Source organism: Miniopterus natalensis, chromosome 21 (genome assembly GCF_054644295.1).
Source record: "Miniopterus natalensis isolate mMinNat1 chromosome 21, mMinNat1.hap1, whole genome shotgun sequence".
Taxonomy (NCBI): Eukaryota; Metazoa; Chordata; class Mammalia; order Chiroptera; family Miniopteridae; genus Miniopterus; species Miniopterus natalensis.
In genome coordinates, this window is record NC_142101.1 from 3,777,100 (window position 1) to 3,801,289 (window position 24,190).

Sequence of the window (24,190 nt, forward strand, 5' to 3'; positions counted from 1 at the left end):
TAGGCACACATAAATATATACACATATACACAAAAATATACATATACCCACAAATATGCATATACACACAAATGTACACACATATACAGATACACACATATACAACTATACACACGCACACAAAATATATATACACATACACACAAATAGACATATACACACATCTCTACATAAAAATATACATATACACACACAAACACATACATACACACACACACACAGTGACAGGCCAGACTTGCAGACATGTATGGCAGACAGACAGGTACTCAGCCAAAGAAACCACCTTGACAAATATACCAAATTTATCTTTAATTAACTATTGCCAATTGACTCAATTGGAAAATTCATTAAATCCATTCCAAATGTAAGAAAATTAGATTGACAAGTCCCAAAACACAACTGGACATCAGTTAATTTTCTAGGCAACTATGAACCACCACACATGGGCCAGATTCAGTGCCCTGGTCTTGTGCAATCCTGAGCTCCCCACCTCGTTCTCCCCCTGCTCACCCGCACCTCTTGCCCCTGCTCACCCGCAGCCCTCTCCCCCGCTCACCTGCAGCCACTTCCCTCGTCTCACCTGGAGCTTCACTGGCTCGGGCAGTTTCATCTGCAGCAGTCCCTCGGCCGCGTCCCCATGTGCACCCTCCGGCCTGGAGTCATCCGCGCGGGGCTCTCTGGGTGGCGCCCGGTGCTCCGCCTCCGGGGCGGCCTCTGTGAACACCCGGGGCTCAATCAGCTGCAGGATGTGCTTCAGGTCCTCGCCCTGGAAGACGCCCATGGTGAGCAGCGTGTAGAAGAGCTTGATGAGCGGCACGAAGAGGAACTCGGTGGTGCCCCCGACCGGGTCGCGCGCGCGCAGGCCGCCCTCCCGCACCGCCTCCGTCAGCATCTGCATGGTCTTGGCCTTGAGCGTGTCCAGGGGGAACTCGGGGCTGTCCTGGTAGCCGTCGTGGCTGAGGCTCACGAAGCTGGGCGAGGCGAAGCGCATGCGCGGGCGCAGCGAGGTGCTGAGGCCGATGCCGGGCAGCCCGTGCTGCCTGCGCGCGTCGGGGAAGAGCCTGATGCCCTTGGTCTCCTCCGTCATGGGCACGATGAACTCGCTGTTCATCATGAGCCGCGCGGTGGCGTAGGCGCCCAGGTGCATGTCCACGAGCAGGTCGTAGAAGCCGGCGCGCAGCGGGCCCGGCATGTGCTTGCTCTGGATGGCGTAGAGCAGCTGCGCCTCGTCCACGTGGCTGCAGAGCGCGTGCGCCACGCGGTGGTTGCCCAGCGCGCACACGGCCGAGTAGAGGCGCAGCGTGTGCGCGTGGAAGCGCAGCAGCTCCTCCTGCTCCGTCAGCTCCAGGATGTCCACGGACCTGCGGGCGGGGTCCTGGGTCACAGGGGCCAAAGCTCCCGCAGACGCGCGCGCTAAAGGCGGCCTGGTGCTTAAAGGCAGCTCTGGAGGTTTATAAGGTTTCTTTCACATGGAAGTTTATGTTGGAAATTCCCGCCCATCGTGCCGGGACCCCCTTCATCATCCATACCCTTGAGGCTCTGCGCACCTCTTAGATACCTGGGCCTCCGTCTGAACCTGAGGATCCCTACCTTTCAGGACGTGAGCGCGCCTTGGGAAACCCCAAGTCTTCTTTCCAACTGGGCTGACTGGTTTCCAGAACCCAGAAAACTGTGCCTTAGACTCAGGAGCCTGTGCCCTTTCTCTGACGTGTGAGAGCTGTCCCCTAACCAGTCAGTGCAGGTAACAAGGCTGATTCCTCCCACAGGACCTCCCTTCTCACCAACCTCCCTCACAGGCCCCCGCTGCCACCCGGTTTCCATCAGGTATGTGCAGCTCAGGGAACACACACTATAGCGGCCTTTCCACTTAGGAAAGTTTCTGCTGGTCACTTTGCTTCTGCCATATATCATGCTCTTCCAACACATAAACCTCAAAATAGGGCCACGCTATGCCCAGAGTCTTTCCTTTGGCAACAGAGTCCATTCTAAGGGTAAACACTTCCTTCAGAGAAGCCACTCATTCACCTGGAAAGGTGCCCTTGGTGAGACTGTGATATAAGCTCATCAGAATAGGGCTATTACATGTTTGTTTATTAATATTAATATACTTCCAGACCCCAGCCTAGGGCACAGTAGGTACTGAGTAATCACTGATTACTGATTGATGAACTTTGTCATATCTAGGGACTCCACTATCCCGCCCATGCCCATCCACTGTACCATGTTTTCTGGATCACAGGCACTGGATGAAAAGCCACTGTGGCTCAATGGTGCAGAATCTGACCCCACCCCCTAACTCTCAGAATCAGAAGCTTCCTGCGTTCCAATCTCAAAGCAAATGATTCCGCACCACACAACTTCTGGACCCTGCTGCCAGCACCCAATTCTTGGTATAACTGAGTCCCTCAAAGTGTGGTGTATGATGATTCCCAGATCTTAGCGGGGTTTCAACCTCCCAGGAAGATGGTTACCTGCTTCATAGCCAGAATGAAGGTCAAACACACAAATGTGTTCACTGTAGCAGCACAGGATGTCTCCAAGGGTCAGACATGAGTGGGCTCCACAGTCCCCACTGTTGCTGTCGCTCTAATCCAGCCCCACCCACTATTCCTGTGATGATACCCCACTTTTTCCTTAAACACCTGTCTCTCTACTCAACCAGTCTTGCAAGGTCCGGCTCATGTCTGTTTCTTTCACCGTTTTGTATCCAGTGCCAGGAACGCCATGGGCACTAGTGCAGGTTTGTGGAGTGAATGAATGAGAACTGTGAAGGATTTGTAGTCTGCATCTCTGAACTTCACACTCAGGTCAATGCAAACCAAGGCACATACCTCAACTAATTTGTCTTCCCTTGTAGTAATATTCATACTTTAATGAACTATGGCTTTAACCGGAGGACAGCAAAAGAAATAACTCATTATTTTATCTGCAGCGAGGACAACGCCAAGCACATAACGGAGCACCCCTGAGTGCGTGCGTGGATCACTGTGTCGGAGGATATTCCCCGCCCTCCCCCTGCGGCTGGGCAGTCCTACACTGGGCCTGACTATCTCACTGGCTTTGGCCCATAAAATCTAAGTGGACATAACATGAAGCAAAAAGAAACTTTAGAGGGCTGCAGTGTCTGGAGCCCTCCTGGACATCGCCCTTGGCCATAGAAACTGCTGTCCCAGATCAGCACTGCCCATCAGCTCAGGCTTGGGGTAAGAAGGCGTGTGCACCACACCCGCAGGCCAGCCCCAGCCTGGGCTGAGCTGAAGTGGACTCAGGTCTTCAGGGAACACGAGCAAGATATGTTGATTTGCAGCCACTGATATTCTGGGGTGGTTATTGCAGTAAAAGCGACTAATATAACTCATTATACCCCTTAACAGTCCCTGGTGGAGAAGTTTCTTTGATGACTCACTATCATTCTTTCATTCATCCAGTATCACAGCGTGTCTGTCCCACACCAAGCACTGAGCACAGTAATAGGAGTGAACAGCACAGACACGATTCCTGCCCAAAGACAGTGCACTGTCCAGCTGAACAAGAAAACAGAGGACTCTCGTACCTTTCCAACCACCCCAAAATTTAAAATATTATTTCCATGTTATAATTCACTGGGGTATAAGAAAAAGATTCTACTCAACTACTAGTTGGCATTTCCCTTTTGGAATCTGAATTTTGAAACTCTTCAGATTTTCCTTTGGCTTCTAGGAAGCACGGGACTAATGTGGAACCTGACCAACGAAGCAGAGCATCGGGGCACGAATGACTGTCACCAGTCCTGCCCCGGCTGTGCTGTTCCCCCTCTTCTCTGCAACTTCATTCCAATCACACTCTTTAGGCGTCTGCATTTTATATGTTTTAGGAAACTGACTCAATTTCCTTATGGTCTATAGTAACAGTTTAAATTTTCCATTCACTGGTCACAGATAATTAATATAAATTATCCATAAATTTGTCTCAGGTTAATTCATATGAATTATAGATTACTCTGACAGGAGCATATGCCGTGGGATGCCAACATATTAATTACAATCTTAAAATTCTCCGCTTAGTGCAGAGAAAATATTTCCCCTCACAAAGAGAAATCCCTTCCCAAATGTTATGTTCCTTTTGGTGGCTGAGTAATTTTTTCAATCAGGTGCAAATTTCCTATAAAACTTTTCTCACATAAAATAAGAAACATGAAATTAAAATAAAATCTAATTATCTAAGAGGACATTACAAATGATATATATTTCTAATTATTTAACTTAAAATATGTAAATATTTAATATATAAATAAATCCACCTGCCCACATTAATTTTTCTTTCGATTTTTAAAAATGTCTTTGATATAATTTATATCCTATAAAATTTATGTATTTAAAACACATAATTCCCTGGTTTTAGTATATTGATGTTTTTGTGCAACCAGAAGCATAATCTAAGTTTAGAGCACTTGCATCAGCCCGAAAGAGACCATGCCCGTTAGCAGTCACCCCCAGACCCCCAGCCACAGGTAACCATTCATCTTCTTTCTGTCTCTACAGACCTGCTATGTGGGCTTTTCAGTTAAATGGAATCCCACAGATCTGTGCTCTTTGGACTGGCTTCTTTAATTTAGGATAATGTTTTTGAGGTTCACCCGTTTTGTAGCATGTACTGCATCCCTTTTATTACCAGATTAACACTGTGTGGAAGGGCCACACTGGACCCATGTCTCAGCTGTGGGGCTTTGGGTTGGTCTCCCTTTCCAGCTACTGTGAGTAACGCTGCTCTGAACGTCGGCGGACAGTTTTGTGGGGTCATGTTTTCATTTATCTTGGGTAGTTACCTAGGAGTAGAGTTAGTGGATAAATGGAACATCTATATTTAACTTTTTGAGGAACTGACAAGCTGTTTTCCAAGGCACAGGCTAAATTTTAAAGGCATTAATTTTTTTTTTAATGCCAAGAATGTCTAAATATGTACACATGGGCCTACCTCCCATGACTATTTAAGATTAAAAACTTTAGGTACAAAGACAGCAGGAGTTTGTCTTTGCATTCTTCCTGCGTGTTCTCATGCTGGGACTAAACTTTTTAGTGACATTTTGGGAGGGAAATCTTGGGCCAAAACTTAGAAACTTAGATCATTCTTGGCCATGAAGCTGCTAAAATAAACCCTCTGCAGCCTAATTGGCTACAACATGAGAAATGTCATCCATGAAGCCACTGTGAGGGCTGCCTGGACCCCATGCTACTGCTGCTACTGCCTGGGATACAGGCCCACAGTTTCCAAGCCCTCAGCCTATTTCCACGGCCCTCAGCACATTTCCACAGCTTTCTTTTATTAGCGCCTCTTAGTCTGTTTTTCACATCTGTCAAACAAAAAGGGTTGGACTGATTTCTGTGACTCCGTCCCTAACACCTTGCGATGTTATGATGCTGTACCCCTTTGTACCCCTCATCCAGCTGCAGGGGCACTGCCTGGGTCTTCACTCTTGTCACAGGAAACGAGGGCACAGGTAGAAGCAACGCCCCTCACACCGCCCCTCCAACAGCATCAGAATCATTGTTTAAGGAACAGAGTGGTTGAGAAACAAACTCGAAATATGTAAAATGAGGTATTTTTAAACCTCAGTTTGTGTCCACAGGGCCACCCTTGTGCCAGCGGGCAGCAGTCGGTCCCAGGGCCGCAGTGGGGCAGGGCGCGGGGGACCTGTTACCTGTTCTCCTCGGGGATGTGCAGGGACATGAACTGCAGGGGCTCCACGCACTGCACCAGCCAGCCCTGGCGCTCGCTGACCCGTGACACGTCCACCTTCAGGAACTGGTTGGGCATCCTGCTCCATAGGACGTGCGATAGGAACTGCACATGCAGGCGTGGAGGACACTGAGGCACAGGGTTCCTGTGCTCACTCTTGAACAGTCCAGCCGAGAGAGGCATCACATTCTGGGGACGGAACAGAAGAGCCAGTTAGGCCACTCCCTGGGCAACGGTGACCAGAATTCTGCAGGCCGGTAACAGAAGAAAGACCCACCACATGTCAACGGAACTCGATACAGGAAATGACAGAAACTGGGCTCAAGCTACTGAAAGGAGAAAATAATCTCAGCAAAATGCCTGGCCCTTCAGGGTAGGTGCAGGGGTGGGGAAGTGGCCCTGGCACATGGGAAAGGCAGGTGCCACCAAGCGTCCCCACATCCTTCAGATTTGCTCTCTAAGCTGCTCTCAGTGCCATGTGTCCTGAGACAGGTCACGTCCATGTGGCTCTCTCCTGCCTGTCCTGTCACACGCGTGGTCCATAACCCACGCCCTTACTCACTGTCGGGTTGGTCAGGTTTTAGTAACCAGCAGTACAGCAGAAACAGCTCAGCAGATAAACCCGACTCTCAAGCTGGCAGAATTACCAGGCATTGACCACGACTCCTTCCCCTGCACCCTCCTCCACAGCCAGTGCAGCCTCCAGCCTCCTAGCTGCTCCGGTCTGCTCTCCAGGACCGTCTCCACTCTGCCAAAGCTACAATCGTGACCCCACCGCGGGCCTCTCTGGGCCACAAAAAACCCCTAGCCCATCTTCCCACACGAGCCAGTCCCACTCTCCTCTGGAGCTTCTGTGCGGAGTCCTTCACACAGCCTGGCCTCCAGCCACTTTCCTAGTTTCTTCTGTGAATGGGAAATACTTCCCGACACCATTTTCGGGACTGGGAACAAATCAGACAAAATGCCCTCCTATTGGAGACATAGACAGGATCAATAAGTAAGTTAATAGTTATGTCAGAAAAGAGATCGGAGGAGAAGAAAATCACAGGGTAGGGGAACCAGTGGTAATAAACAGGGTGGTCAGAATGGGTGTCACCAAGCAGGTGACAGTTAAGAAAAGAACAGAAGGACAACCACGTGGCTACGCAGGGAGGAAGTCTCCATGCAGAGGGACAGTCAGTGCAAAGGGCCTGGGGAGACAGTGCGCCTAGAGAGAGTGCGGAGGTGCTAGAGGCCATGTGGCAGGCGTGGAGGAGGGAGAGCAGGGGGAGACGGATTCAGACAGTGAGGGTGTCAGGTTCTTTCGGACCCGAGAACCATACTGAGACCTCGGATTTTTACTCTCAGGAAAGAGGGTGTCTAGGGTTTTGAGCAGAATGATGTGATCTGATTTATACTTTAACATGGCAACTGTTGCTCAGATGGTTTAACGATAAACTGATGGGCAAGGATGAATCGTGGGAACCCCATTAGGAGGCCACTGCAGTAACGGAGGTTAGAGACGATGGTGCTGGGGAAGTGTGGTGGCGGGCAGGGGTCAGATGGCAGGAGGACATGCTGATGGAGGAACCAGGAGAGAATGCAAAGAAGAAAGTCGGGTGACACCCAGGTTTGGGGCCTAAACAACCAGATCTGATATAAAGGACATGTGCGGGGAGCAAATGGTCAGGAGGGCTAGTGACAGTCAGCAGTCCAGTCTCGGACACACCTATGGAAATGCCAAACAGACTGGTATCTGCTCAGAGTTCTGAGAAACTACCATCACCCAAACTCGGGCGTCCTTTCTCACACTTTCCATCTTGAATTCACTACCATATAGATTTTTCCATCACTTTTCCAAAATTCTTCTGGCAAGGTTCCTAGAGCCCTCTAGTTAACAAACGTCACTACTCCTTTAGTCTGTATTGTATTGGCCTTTGTGTGCAGAAACTGGGCTCACATGGTTTAAGGGCAAGTCAAGGGCGCATGGCCAGTGTGGTGAAGCTGTCTGCTCCACTCCCGGATGTGTGCTGGCTTCTCCATGTTTCCAAGGGCCGGATCTATCCAGTTCCTTTTCCTGAATTTCAGCTACTTCCCCAGCTGTGGCTGCATTGGCATCCCTTCCTCGTGCACATTGAGAGTCTACACTCCTCCTCGATCCTGCATTCTCCTGAGCACCTGAGTCCAAGTTATCAACAGATCTCATCAATCCAACTCATGGTCAAGTTCTATTAATTTCTCCTCTAAAACGCCTTCCCATGTATCACCGTGTCTCCATCATGAGTTCTGTGGCTCCCCCTCTGCACCTCCCACGCAGACCCACCAAGTTGGCACCGAGTTGCTGCTGCCTGCCCTCATCCTGGGAGCACCGACATTTCTCCATTGCCACCAACAGATTTTCCCAGAACAGTGTGATCATCCTCAATCTCCGCTTCACATTTCCAGGGATTGCCAACCCCGGAAGAGCTGCCAGCTCCTCAGCATGGCACTCAAGGCCTTTCAACCTGGACTTGGTGCGCTTCTGTGCACTTTCACCTCCACGGGCAGACAGCCTTTGTCACAGTCACAATGATGTCCTCAGCTCAGCACTTTCATGCCTACGTGGCATTGCATTTTGTCGCCCCCTCCCAGTCAATGTCCCCTGCGGTCTCCTATTCAACAGTTAGGAATCAACCTAAATTCCACCTCTTCTTTTAGCTTTACCTGGCCCACCCCATGCAACTTAGCTGTTCTTCCGTTTACGTTCCCAGAGTACCCTGTCCATGCAGCTGCCCAGCCCGTCCCCAAGGTGGAGTAGTTTCAGCCCTGTGAGCTCAAGGGTTACTGAGCTGTGTGTAATCTGGCATTTTTGTTCTGTATAAGCCAAGTCTTACTTACAATTATATTTGTGGTGCCTAAAGAGAACTAATGCCTAATTAATTACGTTCTCCTAATGACCTAAAATTTTCAAACATGGCTAAGTTTCTTTTAAAAGAGTATTTATAGGGTTAACAGCAGTACTAATAAAGTACTGACTTAATTTAAGCAATAAATATTCCCTAAGAGAACACAATCCAATACAATACCAAGAATGAGTCTTTCTTACCTTAATTCTTCCCAGTTCAAACTGGAAAACATTGGGGCTTGTAGCTTGTGCAAAAACGGCAGGAAATAATTTGGTGCTTGGCTCCACCTTAAAGAAACCAATGAATTTAATAGTATCAGTAAAAGGAAGGAGCATAAAGGAAGCATATATCCCTCCCAGCAACTAAGGAACACTTTATGAAAGGGACCCAGAGGCTTTCCTTTCCCCACATGGACATGGTCTTTCAATAATTACTCGGCGCATTTCCTTCCACATGAGCATTCATAGAGGATGCATTCTACGCTGAAGCGTATGGCACAGCTATTATTCAGACAGAGTAAAAACACAGAATTCACTCATTTCTGTTTTCATTTTTTTCTAATTTTTTTTGACCTTCCAAAGTGTGTTTTCCTCTAATGGGTAACCAGGCTGCCCTCCGGAGAAGCGGCACCCGCGGCCCAGTACCTGGTAGTACGTGCCCAGCTCCTTGCCGTTGGCCGTGAAGGTGAGCAGCCCGCTGGCGGCGTCCACCACGCAGCCGATCTCCAGCCCGTTGTTGTTGCGCACCTGCCCGGGGCTCATGCTCTCGCCCGCACAAACCATGTAGCAGTTGCTGCGTTTGATGCTGAATTTCAAAAAACATGTTTATCTTTGTACGACCACAGGTATAATAGAAAGCAGGTATATCTTGCAGACTAAACCTAAATTATGCTGCGCAAGCAACAAGCTCATGCCGGGATGGAGAGGTGCACATGGCCCGAGTCTGACTCTGAGCAAAACCTCACTGACCAGTGGATGTTCTGAGTCAGGTCCCAGACGCCCCTAAATTCACACCTGATGGAACCAAGTAAGAACTGACCTGCACCTTCCCTCCAAAAACTCAAACCAAACTGGACCTTTTTCTCAGGTTCAAAAAAGTTTATTTAATAATCATCCAAATTTGTAATTTTCATTCTCACAGGTTTTTTGGTGTGTTTTTTTTTTTTTTTTAACACTGTTCTGAGATGAGAAGCATTCCTTTTTAAACACTATCAGAGTCCTTAGGCAAATTCTACCTGAGCCATCAGTCATTCAATATGTTTACCATTTGGCTACAAACACGCCCCTTTATGGACAATCCCGGTGATCTGTATGAGAGACAGACTTAGCTACAAGTCACGTAGTCAGTGGTATTAAAAGCAAACCTTGCCCGAGTTTCACCCTCACCTAAACCTTCACCAGAGATGGTAACAAAATGTAGGTTATTTGTGTTTTGTCTGCCACTATACAGCAGATATATTAATGAGACCAGAAAAGAAAAAAAGGCGCCAAAGGCAGGCAAAAAACAGGAAGGTGCGATACAGCCAGTTTCTGAATAATCAGAGTCAGCTGTGTTTCCTGCACCACCCACATAAGATCCATCAGCCCTCCCCTAGACTACCCCTACACCAGAACCACCTATTAGGTGGCCCACCCCTGGACCGAGTTATTTCCTTATAGTGTCACCTTCTCTGAAAATCAAGTATCTCCCCCAAGGATATTCCCGGAGAGGTGGTTTGGGGCCCTGACATGAAGCACCCTTCACTGGAGACTTCCGCCAGGCCCACTGTTTTAGGGTCTAATTTCAAGTTTCAAGTGCTGACACCTGAAGGCAGGAGAGTGAGCTTCCAGTCACCAAGGATGAGGTGCGATGTAAAAAAGCAACATATGCAGGACTGTCCCCTCAAGACCTGTCAGCAGGCCAGAGGGTGCACAGGCACGACAGGGAGATGCCAATGGTCAGATCCTCTTGTCTAGTGCTGGAAGGAAGGCGGCCTTCGTCACTTTTTTGAAGGTTTGGTTTGAGTTTGGTTTGTTTTACAAATGAGAAAGGATGGCACAGAGAGTATAACTGACTTACCCAAAGCCACACAGCGAGTCAATGGCCAAGCTGAGGAAAGAACCCACTGCTCCTCAGTCCGAGTTCAAACGTGTCTACCTGTCTAAACCACTAGCCCATCCTGTCTTCAATCGTTTCCCCACCACACATCAGTTCCCAAGATGCATATCAGACCATATGCTAACTGCCTCCCGTTCAGCCACCCACAACCCAACACCCACAGCCCAAGCTGTTAGTCACGTGCAGTGTCACCTGAAGGAACACAGGATTACCCCCCAAAGGGGTGCACTGCTCTGACTTCATAATGGTTTTCACTTTGATATATTCAGGTTCCTTACTGGCTTGTAGGAGCAACAGAAAGGACACTGATAGTAAGGTTTTGATTATACTGTTCCTATAAGTAGAAATAGTAAAATCCTAGATTTATCAACATTTCAATAAGATGTCACTGATAAGAAACGGAGGAAAACCAACCTTTCGTGCACCTTCCCTTTTTCATCTCCTAGAGTGACGGTGACTGTGCGGACTCTGTCCAGGTCGAAGCCTGTGTCGTACTGGTGGAAATCGGACGTAATCCAGCCCACCCAGACGTTGGCGGGCTCTTGTCCGGGGAAGATCCTCACTGAGTAATAGTACTGTAGAGACAGCAACGCCAGGTGTTGGCAAGTAAACAAAACCAAACTTTGACTTGCAATGCCTTTGAGCTGCCAAAGAACACATTTACTTAAAATCATGGGGCCTAAAGAAAACATTATCAGCACCAAGGACTAACACTGCAAAATAAGAAAAGTCTTAAAACAGATCCTAAATTAAACTAGAAATAGTGGAAACCGAGAAAAGACTCTATCTGAGCAAATATGCTAAGTAGTTTGAGGTTTTCTACCCCAAGCATGTATGCATGTATGTTGTACATACATAATACAAATACCAGAAGTATTGTACATACAGCATATGTTGATGCAATGAAATCAGCAACCACTGGCAGCTAAGCTTCAACTTCTGGCAGCTTACACAGGATGCTAATCTACTCTAGAGCGTTACACCTGCCACCTACCTGTGAACAGGCACCATCTTTCCCAGTGCTAGTATGTAATATTTTCACACCCTGAAATCACTTTGAAATAGCGCAGATCTAATTCGTGAAAACCTCAAGCTCAAACACGGGAGTACTCGGGGGCACAGCTACCTGTTTTTCCATTTGGCATTTTAGGACAAGTTGTTTTGAAAATTTTAAATGGCAGACAGCAAAACCTGACCTCTAACAAAATATAAATGATCTTCTTTTAGACGTATTGCAAAGAAGAAGGAAGTTACATGTACTTGCAAAAATTAGGTTACAAATTCAAGTTTTGCCAAGAAACAAATTAGTAAAATAAGGGTTACAAGTGCCATTAAGGACATTTTTCCTAAAAAACTGTTTTACTGCATATACATATATTTTTCAACTTTTCAGTTCCCCCAAATAAGCAAATACTCATTTTAAAGATAAGCTTGATAAACATGATGATGCAAAGTGGATCCTGAAATGTACAGCAAGATGAGTGACAAGCAGAGGTAAGGACGGAAGCGGCAGCCTCATACCGTGGACGTCTGCATCAAGTAGTCGTAGTCGTCCCGATCGTCCGCGAGGACATCCTCGGTGAGCCTCGCGGAATGGCTTGTGCTATAATCTGGCTTCGTTTTTCTAAGCAAGAATCTGAAAATATTACAGGACTGGAAATAAGCAACATTAAAAGCTCTGCCTCCTTCAAACATGAGCAAACATTCAGCTTAGTACAGTGATTCTCGACGAGGGCAATTTCACTCCCCAGAGGACCTCTGGCAACATCTGGAGATATTTTTGTCATACATGGGGATAGGCACCAAGTGTGTGCCACTAGCATCTAGTGCGTGGAGACCAGGAATGCTGCTAAACATCTTTCGATGCACAAGGCAGACTCCCACAACAAACAGTTATCTAACCCAGAGCATGCTGAGGTTGAGAAATTCAGATTTAGTGCAAGATAAAAATGCTAAAATAAGTTTCCTTCTTGTCCATAAAAAATACTTAGAATAGTCTTTAAGTTTCAACCAAGACTGTAAATACAGACATCTTAAAAACTAGCTCTCGGGAACAAATAATTGCAAACCTAATATCTGATAAGAGATTAATATCTAGTACATATAAAGAACTACAACTCAACAACAAAAAAGCAAACATGCCAATCCAAAATTGGGCAAAGAACTTGAAAAGAGATTTCTCCAAAGATGATCTACAAATGGCCAGTAAGAATATGAAAAGATATGCACTATCACTAATTATCAGAGAGATGCAAATCAAAACCACAGTAAGATAGCACCTCACCCCCATGAGGATAGCTACTAAGAAAAAACCAGCAAGTATCAGGGGTTGACAAGGATGTGAATAAATCTGAACCCTTGTACAGTGGTGGTAAGATCATAAAATGGTGCGACAGCTATGGAAAACAGTATGAAGATTCCTTAAAAACTTAAAAATATGACTACCAGCAATCCCACTTCTGGGTATATATTCAAAACAAATGAAAGTTGGGTCTTGAAAGGGTGTTTTTATACCCATGCTGACAACAGCACTACTTACCATAGCCAAGAGGTGGAATCAAGCCAAACACCCATCAGTGAATGAATGGACAGGGTGGATAAACAAAATGTGGTCTGTATACACAGTGGAATATTACTCAGCCTTAAAAAAGGGAAGACGGTCAGACACCTGCTACAAGGATGAACCTTGAGGACATTACACTAAAGGAGATAAGCCTGTCACAAAAAGACAAATACTGTGTGATTCCACTTATAAGAGGTGCCAGAGCAGTCAAATTCATAGAAACAAGTAGAATGGCGGTTACCAGAGCCTGGGGGAGGTGGGAAGAATTGTTTCATGGGTATAGGGCTGCAGTTTTGCAGGATGAAAATGCACTGAAGGCCTGTTTCACAGCAATGTGACCACTCCTGGTTCTCTTAACTGTGCTGGACACTTAAAATTCATAAGTGCACTTAAAAGTGGTTAAGATGGTAAATTTTCTTATATTTTTTTACCATAATAAAAATGCCTAAGAAAGTAACTCAGGATAGATGATGTCTGTGGTAACAAATCAGGGGACAGACAGGTTGCCACACTGTCCCCTGTGGAACCCTTTGCGTGAGGAGGGCGAAGAGAAAGGAAACGCTGACATGGGGACCCCTAACAGCTGCCGTAACCCGCCCCACATAACAGGCACACACTGAGACGCTGCAGAGATGAGCAACCTTTGTTTCAGACGAGAGGGCTTTTCCTGCGCATAATCTTTGTGGTTATTAAACTCTGGTTTCGTAGCTTCCTTGTCTTTGTCGACTCGGTCGGGCACCAGATGGCCGTGAGCTGTCTTCATGAGAACCTCGAAGTCAGAATCAGCATCGTAATCCTCCAGGTCGTTCTTGGGCCCAAAGAGGCCGGCACCTGGGAGCCCCCCAGCCGCGGTCCTGGAGAAGACCTCGGCACACTCGATGGGCATGCTCAGCCGGTAGAACATGATGTCTGTGCTGCTGTTCTGGGAGCCGAAGGACTTCTGAGTGACCTTCAAGCACGGGGAGCTGTCCACGGTGCCATCTATTCTGGTCACCTAGCACAAAGAAGCAATGTTCAGTTCTAGTCATCGTTGTGGATCCAGTGGTTCTAACGACACTGTGTCCACATCTTTACCACCCCAAACACAGCCATACGGGACGGGGTTTTGTAGCAGATATATTCACAGTTCTGCTGCTCCCTCAGGAGACGGTTTGGGAAACTCATGTTATAAGTGCATATGTTCAGACTGAGCCTCGCACTGCCTACGTAAAGAGGGAATTAATCATTACTCATCTGTCTAATCAGCTTCTTGTAGAGTATTTGAAGTCAAGGCTGAGCCTATGCTTAGGTTCTGCTGCTCTGCAGCACATGGGGGTCACCAGTTTAAGTGACAGTGACTGACCAAGTAGAGCTCCCCTGTGTAAAGATAGTCACTCCTGCTTTTTGGCAACGGTCTGATATTTAAAGAAAAGGCAAACCTCAATATGTTCATGGTTTGATGGAACTTGGAGAAACTGAGGAAGCCGTTTGCTTAGCCACATGGTGATGTCCCTGTTTGTGTTGACGGCGAATGGCTCATAGCCCTCTTGTAAGCCGCAGATGGTGAAGTACTTCAAGGTGCTCACATCCTTTCCAAAGTTCAGCCTCCCCACCTGAGCCACCCCAAGGCTGCACACAGGTATGAATCCTGGAGGAAAGAAGAACCAAAACCTTCAGTTTCACTAATAGGAGACCCTGTTCATGCAAATGACCAAAAGTACTGCTGCAGAATTCTTATCTGGGAAAGACGCCACCCTAGGGTGCAGACAGCCGTGGAATAGAGAGAACCAACATCAAGTGTCAGATGGAAGGTCAGAGAGCAGGACTTGATCTTAGCATCATCATTTACTAACTGCAACCCCCAGATAAGTCCCTTCTCCACCTTGGACTTCTGTAAAATGAGGTGCATGCTAAGCAGCCCTCAGTCCACCAGGATCCTAGGTGATCAACCACAGGAGCCCCCGCCCACAGGCCAGCCCCGGGGTGCATGGCTGTCAGAGGGAAAGCAGGAAAGAAGCCAGCCCCGAAGCGCGCAGCTCGACCTCCGCCTAATAACCTGAGATGCACCAACACCAAACACTGCCTGAGCTGCAGGTTCTTCAGACGGGACTCAGAGAAGAAAGCATTGGAGGAAACATTTTAAAGGTTTTCATCCACTGAGGGCCGCTTTTGAGTTTAGAAGAGAATTCTGCCTTTTTAAAAATGTATTGATTTCAGTGGGGGAGACAGATCAATTTGTTGCCCCCCTAATTTATGCATCATTGGTCGATTCTTGTCTGTGTGCTGACTGGGGATCAAACCTACAACCTTGGCTCATCAGGTCTACCCTCTAAGCAGCTGAGCCACCCGGCCAGGGCTGAAAAGTCTGCCCTTTATCTGGGGTATATTAGATCTAAGCATGGAAAAAATGTATACAGAAGTAAATATTTTGGTGTAGCTGCTGAAATCCTACTGAAACTCCTCCGTCTGTCTCCTTTCTGTCCATGTCACAATCACTGCGTAGCTTAAGCGGGGCAACGAGCGTCTAACCTAAATAACTAAGACATGAAATTGAAAAGTAAGTTAAAATAAAGTAAAAAACAAAAACAATAGTAAATAGACAATAGGGGAGAAACAAATAAAATATTTCATAAGCTAATCTAATGTGTGGCAGGTTCACCTTTCCACTATCCAATACAAGGGAAAGCTGTGTCAATTCTGTTCATTGTCTCAGTTCTTTGGAATCAATTGTCTTTGGCAAGGGGATGAGATGGTATTTTTTGGTGTGGGGGGGGGTGTTTTATGTAGTCTTCATTTCTTCCTATAATATTTTATACAAAAGTTCAAGTACTCAGCACAATAAATACAGGCAGTATTGGAATGCAGACTAAGAATTAGAGAACCTAACTTGTAGATCAAAAAGCAGTGGCCCCTAAGACTAAGCCAACAGTTTTCTACCATTGTGAGCACACTTCTTCCTCTGTTGAAATTAGTGGCAATCAAAGTCATACATAACCCTCAAAACAGCACAAGATGATAGAAATTACCTCCCGTAATTCACAACGATTGCACCCAGTTTGTGTTCATCGATATAAATCCAAATAAACGGCTGCACGCCCATGCCACCTCTCAGGAAGCAAGAACGCACCCAGCTGTGCTCAGGGAAGCGTGAATGACCAGTTTCTAGTTAAAATTTAAAACCACAGCTGTCTGCAGCTGTGACAGCTCCTGAAGCAGCAAGCAAGGAAAGTTGTTTTAAATAATTGTCCCCCAAGGACTCAAAGAAAAGGCTTAGATAAATACAATGGAGCTGAGAGACCTTGAACTGCATGTCCACAGACTGGCAAATCTAACATCCATTTGACATAAACTAGGGGACACCAAGACAGAAACACCTCAGATGGTAAACATCAATTTCTTTCTAACCTTCTATCTGCAGGAGGCCCTACCCTATGTGCAGCTACTGGAAACCTATTAATCTGTGGAGCAGATCCCTGGGTGCTTGTTACATTAATAGTTGAACTTCGCTGTCTTTTCTAAATACTTTCATTTTAAAAAGCAAGTGAGATATTAAAACTTTTTGTTCTATTTCTGTCTCTCAACTTAACACTTTTTTCAGTGAATGTATATTTTATTATGAAAACAAGTGAGAGCCTTTGTAAAAGCAAAATGTTAATTAAACGGGATATACCTAAATCTTTCTCACATAGAAATGCACAAAAGTGATGTGGTTTTAAAATGATCCAAATAGATGTTCTTCAAGTTGGTGACCTCAGATCCAGAAATCTTGCTAATCTGACCTTCAGCAAGTTACTAAAGTTCTCTAAGCTTTCACCCTTTCCTCTGTAACATCCATCCCACACATACGCTCACTAAACTAGGTTTAAAATAGGGGAAAGGTAAAATACACTAAATATGCATAATAAGAGATAGTTATGATATGCACACAAGATGAAATATGTGCAGTCATTAAAAATCATGCTTAGGGTTCCCCAAGATGAAACTGCAGAGGGAGAAAGCTAACACAGCAAAAGAAGGACAATCGTGGCCCCAGGGGAGGGTGCACAGCATTCACTTGCGATTCTCGCGCTTTTACGAAGGAAAGACACTTCTCAAAATGTGAATTCATTTAAAAAATCAAAAGTTATGTTTAAAATGTTTTCATTCCCTAGGACAACATTTATAATATTAAGTTAAAAAGGTGGCAATAGCCCGGCCGGGTGTGGCTCAGCGGTTGAGCATCGACCTAGGATCCAGGCGATCGGGGTTCGATTCCCAGTCAGGGCACATGCCCGGGTTGTGGGCTTGATCCCCAGTCGGGGGGGGTGCAGGAGGCAGCCAATCAATGACTCTCTTATCACTGATGTTTCAATTCTCTCTCTCTTTCTCCCTTCCTCTCTGTGAAATCAATAAAGATATTTTAAAAAGGGGGGCAATAGAAAATTATTTTAACATCTCAATTCTTTAATTGGGAGAAAAGTTCATTAGAAGTTGTTTCTCTCTGGCTAGTGGGAATATATATATAATATGCCATATTTCTAACTATTTTCATTATACTCCATTGTATTTTGCATATGTTTGTGAATGACTACTTTTATGGTAAATAGACAGAACTTTTCCTCAGGTTTATGGCAGGTGCACCCTTGTAGATAGTACTTTTATTGCTTTATTGTTTTGATCCCTTTAAAGGAATGTATTTATGAAAACGTATCTATAAATGTATGTTAGCATTTTTTCTCTTTTTAACTCAAATGAAGTAGAACTTAAAAATTAAATTGTATTCCGACTTCTGAAGATGTGGTTTTAATAATCGCTATGACAATAAAACAACCAATATTTCTAAAATTACATTTAAGAACTGGCACATTCCTACTGAGACAACTGGCTAGCGATGGGGTCCCAGAGGAGACGAGAGCAACATGCAGTTGCCACATAGCTGAAGGGGCAGGTCAGCCACTTTGACACCACTATCAGTGCCGGCAGTGTGCCTGCTGTTAAAGGCACTGACGGTGGACGGAGTGTCCCCCACATGCCCCAACAGGAGCGTTTACCTGATGCTCATCCCAGGGAACACTCACAACCCCTGAGACAGGACTCATCTTTGTTTCCCAAGTGACCAGGAAGGAAAGCCAGGGCTGCTGGGTCTGAAAGTCAGCCAGGGCCCCAAGTGACCAGACAGTAGAGGTTCTAGGTTCATGGACCACTTGGGCTCTGTTGAAACTCCTCAATCTGGAGTTGTGGTGCCATAGCGGCCACCGACAGCAAGCACATGAGCTTGGCTGTGTCCCAATAAAACTTTATTTACAAAGGCGGGTGGCAGGTTGGGTTTGGCCCTCTGGCCTTGGTTTGCCAACTTCTGCTCTAAGTTATATTCAAAATGGTCTCTACACAGTATCAGGTCCCCCATTCAGCAAACATCTAATCAATACCTACCACGTGCCAAACAGCGACCTAGGCCCTGGGCACAGAATCAGAGCCCGACCCTCTGAACTTACCTCTGTGGAGGGAAGACAGAGAAATAAACAAATAAGCAGTTACCAATAGACTTAATACAACGCCAGGGAATGATGAATGCTCTCGGCTGCCATAAATTAAACAAGACAGGTTTATAAATGACATCACTCTCCATGGCAAAGCACCGTAACTGAGGTTTAATTGTTCATCAGTGTGAAGGGCGCCAAGCCCAGGAATATTCCAGCAGAGTGAAACATTTCCACAAATGCATGAGCGCACAGCACCTGTAAACGTCTGGTCCTTCCTCCCTGCCCTCTGTGCTCGCCATCTTCTATCCCAGTTACCTTACTTGACGTCCAGAAACAATAAACTGTCGACAGCTCAGGAAGTTCAAATTAGTAGACTTGAGTCCAATTGGTTATTGGGCTTGGATCAGACCAACCCAGTTTGTAAACCTGTTACGAGTCGCCTTGGCAGGTGTTGCTAAGTGGTCAGAGCATCAGTCCGCACACCAAAGGGTAGCAGGTTCGATTCCTGGCCAAGGGCAGGTACCTGGGTTTCAGGTCCAATCCCTGGCCCTGGTCAGGGCACGTGCAGGAGGCAACCGATCGATGTCTCTCTCTCACATTGATTTTTTTCCCTCTCTTCCTTCCACTCTCTCTGAAAAGCAATAGAAAAAATATCCTTGGGTGAGAGTTAAAAAAAATAATAAGCCGCGTGGGTACCCACGCACCTTCCAGCCGCAGCTCCCCTGCACTCTCCTCAGCCAAGCAGGGCAGGGACAGAGCATCAGAACAAGGAGCACGTGCTGGCCCTGCACGACTTACCGTCGCCCACGTCAAATTCCTTGAAGGCCAGCTCGGAACCCGAGTCATCGAGAAGGATTTCGCCATTCAGCGTGAACATCATGGTGTGTTCGGTCATGTCCACCATGCACCCCACGACGTCGCCAGCTTGCCACGAGCGCCCATAGTGCTCATTGCCCTGGTGCCACCGCTGCGCCTGGGGACAGGAGTCATTTGTCACAGAGAAAGCCAAGGGAACCGCACCCCACTGCTGCTGCAGGACTCACGGCAGCCCCGCCCCCCAGGAGGAAGACTCCAGCCAGCACATCTGTCCACGGGGCCCTGAGAGACGGGTGCTGGAAAATCCTAAGTCCCTAAAACCAACACCATGTGTACTGAGTCGAGAAAAGCCCAGATGCTATTTCATCATTTTGAGAGTCTATCATTTAAAAAATCTACTCCATGTACTTTCTATAAAAATAAAAACTCTATGTCTTTAAATATTTATTTTCCTTCCTACAACGAATGAGGACATGGGTGGTTTCCTCTACTCCCCAAAGCACAAAGAATTATGAGCAGAGACTCGAGTGGGCATTTATCATTGAATGACATTCTAATTTTCATCTGTTTCAAAATAAGATTCCATTCCTTGAAACCAACGGCACCGACGCTTAACAAAATAGAAGCCTGAAAGCAGTCAATACGCAGGGTGGGCACGAGTAGGTTTCAGTGAGTATGCAAAACAGAGTTCATTCTTGCATTGTTACGTATTCATTATTGTATTACTTTCCATACAAACTGTAAACCCACTTTTTCCCCACCCTGTACAATAAAACCAAAATAAAAAGCTTCAAATCAAACTTCAAAATGTTTGCTGAAATAAAAAGCTAAAGATTGCACACAGCTGCCAATACTGTTTGATATACACAGGTGATAAATGTGACTTTTGAACCTATGGTACATCCTACTCATCTGCAGGTATAAAGTAGTCACGCTCATTAATGTGCCAGGTAAATCTTTTCACTTTCCCCTTACGTGTCACCATCACTGTGACCTAATATGTAATGAGATACAGTAACCAACACAAAACAATAATATGATTCTTCTCAAGTATTATACTTAGTAGTCTTTAGAAATTTATTTAACAAAGTTAGGTATGAAAAGGTGTAATGTTTTCCCATCTGAAGTGAGAACGGGTTCAGGAAGTGTGGTCAGCTGCCCTAGAGACAGGCTGGTTTCCAGCCTAGAGCGGCTTCCCGTCCACGCACCCCTGGGGCCCCAGCGTCCAGGCTCTGCACAACTGCTTCTTATTCTAATCTTATTTTCGATTAAATTTTCCCCTCCCAAAACAAGGAATAAATCCACTGAAGAAAACCAGAGAATACAAATAAAAGAATAAAATGTCTATAACTTTATCAACCAAAAATGACTATTATTCTATTGTGGCTATGTTCATATATATGCATTTTTATTTACTTATTTATTTTTTAACATATCTTTATTGATTTCAGAGAGAAGGGAGAGGGAGAGAGAGTTGAAACATCAATGATGAGAGAGTGATTGATCAGCTGCCTCCTGCACGCCCTCGACTGGGGATGGAGCCCGTAACCGGGGCATGTGTCCTGATGGGGAATCGAACCACCATCTCCTGGATCCTAGGTCCATGCTCAACCGCTGAGCCATGTCCGGCCAGGCTGCATTTTTATTTTTAACATTTAAGTAACTTATACAAATAAAATAATATTTAAACATTTACATGATATATAAGTAAATAATAAAATAAGCCACAGCCAAAGAAATGCAAATTACTAACAATGTTAAAAATCAAAACTTTTGTGATTATAAAGCACACTGCCCTGGGCATTCTTATAGGTATAAATGTGTCTGCTTATCATTAATTACTGCTGAGGACCAGTTTCTCCCATGGAGTTGCTGTGTCAAAGTATATGCATTTTTAATTAGTATATGCATTTTTAACACTTTTGCTAGATGTGCATACTTTATCCTCTTGATGATTTTACTACATTTGTGAGAGAAAATACTTTGAAACTAAAAGCTTTCTTAGGAAGAATTTTTCCACGTGTGCTCTGGAAAGAGCTGCTGCCATTATATTCCAGAGGAAAGCCACTCCCAGCAGTGAGCACACCCCCGCTTCCAGTGTCTGCCTCCTGGCAGCGCCCACTCACCTTGAAGCCATCAAAAGCAAAGGCCTGTTCATCAGAGCCCAGCTCCTGATCAGGCTGACAGCCTGGCCTGCTCCAGCCAACTCTCATGTCCCCAGCAGTGACAGCCTCGAATTCAAAGTACCACCTTCCTGCCTTCACAGCATAGGTCTTCTCGGCCCGGAAGATTCGGAACCGTTCCCCGGTGCTGCTGCACACCTCAGCTCGGGCAGCTGTGAATTAAGGAGATTCTGGTGATCATCACAAGGAACACTGGAAGGGGAGGACGGACATCACATAACTTTGTAATAACCAAGGACAAAAAGTAGAGATAGCATAGAGACTGGTAGGAAGTGCGGAGGCGCGAGAGGGCTGGCCGGGCTCCCACAGGCAGCAGCTGAAGGTCTAGAGGGATATCTCAGCTGTGGGGGTTCCCACTGAAAACTCTGGGGTCTAAACTCCAAGCTGAACTCCACAGCCCAGAGCACCAGAACTGAGAAAGGTGCCCAGATAACATCTGGCCCTGAAAAGCAGCAGGGCTTCTGTCTGCCAGGGAGAGACAGCTGGAAATGCGGGCAACCTCTTAAAGGCCAACACACAAACCTTTATGTGCAGCCACTCACCTTGGGCTCCAGCAGAGAGAGGGCGAGTGGACTGGAGTTGTGTGGGGAGAGTCTAGGGTTGTGGGCTCTGGAGACAGAGCTCAGAGGGCAACCCTCTGGATTCCTGTGCCGAGTCATTCCCCCATACGGCAGAGGACTTCTTTCACAGGCAGACATTTACTGGCCAGGCAACTTTTGCCTGGGGGGAAGCAATTGCCCCACCTGCTGGAAAACCTCTCGCCCCACCCTGTGGGGTTTTCATCCTGCTGTGGTTTACAGCCTGAGGCTCATTAAGAGTCTAGACTAACAATCAGCCTGCAGGCAAAGGTGTATCACTAGGTGCTTTGAGTCTTTGGCAGATCTGCTTCTGGACCCACGGCTTGGAAAAGCAGACCTTAGTGCGCCTCTTGATCCTGTCCAAACGCACCCAGCCCGGACAGAGGGAGCCACAAGCTGTGGATTGTTGATCATTCCAAAGAGGGTACTCGAGGCCCGTCACAAACAGCATCTGACATTGGACTGCACTTGAGACCCTCCAAAAAGACTGGGAGTCTACCTAATACAAAGAAAAAAACCCAACTAGGCAACCAAAATTGGGAAACAAAAAAAACAAGCCCCAAATGAAAGAGAAGTCTCCAGAAGAAGCTAAATGAAATGAAGTAAAGAAAATGGACTAGGAGGTCGTAGCACATAATAGGAGCTCATTTAATAAAAGGATCAATTATTGTTATTTGAGGATGTTTGTAGTGATTATAGGGCACACAGCAGAACTGTACCGCTGATAAACCTTTCAATAGCTGGGTTAAGTTTCTGAATAAGCAACACTGTTTTTCCAACCTTTTCTCCACAACACACACAGGTGCACACACCTGACCACCCAGCCTGCTCCAAGCTGCTCTCATTCTGCGGCACTGACAGCCTCAAACTCAAAATGCCACCTTATGTGTGCTCATGTTCACACACACACGTTCACGCCATGCAACACTCAACATCGCACTGAAAAGCAAGTGCATTCACACAGGTTAAGAACAGCACATTTATAATACTATGTGGCATATACACCATGGGCACACTCTCTGAAGATTAAACGTTTGCTTCTGGTACATTCAAGGTGGGGGTGGACAGGGGCCTGAACGAGACAGAAACATCTTACCACGAAGGATAAACGTGCTCATCTCTGTTACTTAGGGACTACATGATTTATGATAAGGCAGCAAACTACTTTTTGAAGAAAAAATACCAGATATTATGATACTTAAAGGCAGTTACTGCTGCACAGAAAATAGTTGTAAACACTGCAATACTCAAAAAAAGGAAAGGAAATTCTCAGTTACTATTTCCTGGAGAAACAGCACGGTGACCTGCTGTAACCTTCCCTACAGTGATGAAGAGACAGCGGGACCTCAGGACTGCGCAAACCCTAGAGATTGCTTTTCAGAAAAGAAAAGAGCTTGTGTGTAGTTACCCTTATTTTAATTATGTCAACATTTGCAAATAAAATCACACATTATATTTTAGTATGAACTAATAGATAAAACACCCAATTTTCTACATATGGATATTCAAGTTTTTTTATTCTAAACTACTAAAAAACTCACAGATTTCTTTTCCCCTTTCCTGTTTCCAGGGCATCTTTCCTGTTTCCAGGACATCGACTCTACTAACATGCACAGTACAATCAGGGAATGCAAACAAACTTTAATACTGGCATAAATCTTATATGTTGGAAGGCAAATTTGGTATAAAAACATAACACTTTCCTTACAATCCCACTGTAAATTTATCTTGGTATTAAGATTTACCACTAGCCTGGACAGTGTGGCTCAGTGGTTGAGCATTGACCTATGAACCAGGAGATCACAGTTCGGTTCCAAGTCAGGGCACATGCCAGGGTTGTGGGCTGGATCCCCAATAGGGGGCGTGCAGGAGGCAGCCAGTTAATGACACTCTCTCATCATTGATGTTTCTATCTCTCCCTCTCCCTTCCTCT

At 46.0% G+C, this 24,190-nt stretch overlaps 1 protein-coding gene across 2 annotated transcripts in view; it reads right to left on the reverse strand.

The window, feature by feature from the left end:
• Positions 1 to 24,190, reverse strand: part of RYR2 (ryanodine receptor 2) — a 298,173-nt gene that overhangs the window by 181,182 nt on the left and 92,801 nt on the right. For both annotated transcript variants that reach the window (XM_087828993.1, XM_087828992.1), the window contains exons 24-33: positions 21,623 to 21,831; positions 19,479 to 19,653; positions 14,658 to 14,866; positions 13,881 to 14,233; positions 12,198 to 12,312; positions 11,091 to 11,251; positions 9,224 to 9,383; positions 8,780 to 8,866; positions 5,678 to 5,904; positions 581 to 1,361 (exon numbers count right to left, since the gene is read on the reverse strand). In XM_087828993.1, coding sequence (XP_087685119.1) covers positions 581 to 1,361; positions 5,678 to 5,904; positions 8,780 to 8,866; positions 9,224 to 9,383; positions 11,091 to 11,251; positions 12,198 to 12,312; positions 13,881 to 14,233; positions 14,658 to 14,866; positions 19,479 to 19,653; positions 21,623 to 21,831 — 2,477 coding nt within the window. The remainder of the gene's footprint in view (positions 1 to 580; positions 1,362 to 5,677; positions 5,905 to 8,779; positions 8,867 to 9,223; positions 9,384 to 11,090; positions 11,252 to 12,197; positions 12,313 to 13,880; positions 14,234 to 14,657; positions 14,867 to 19,478; positions 19,654 to 21,622; positions 21,832 to 24,190) is intronic.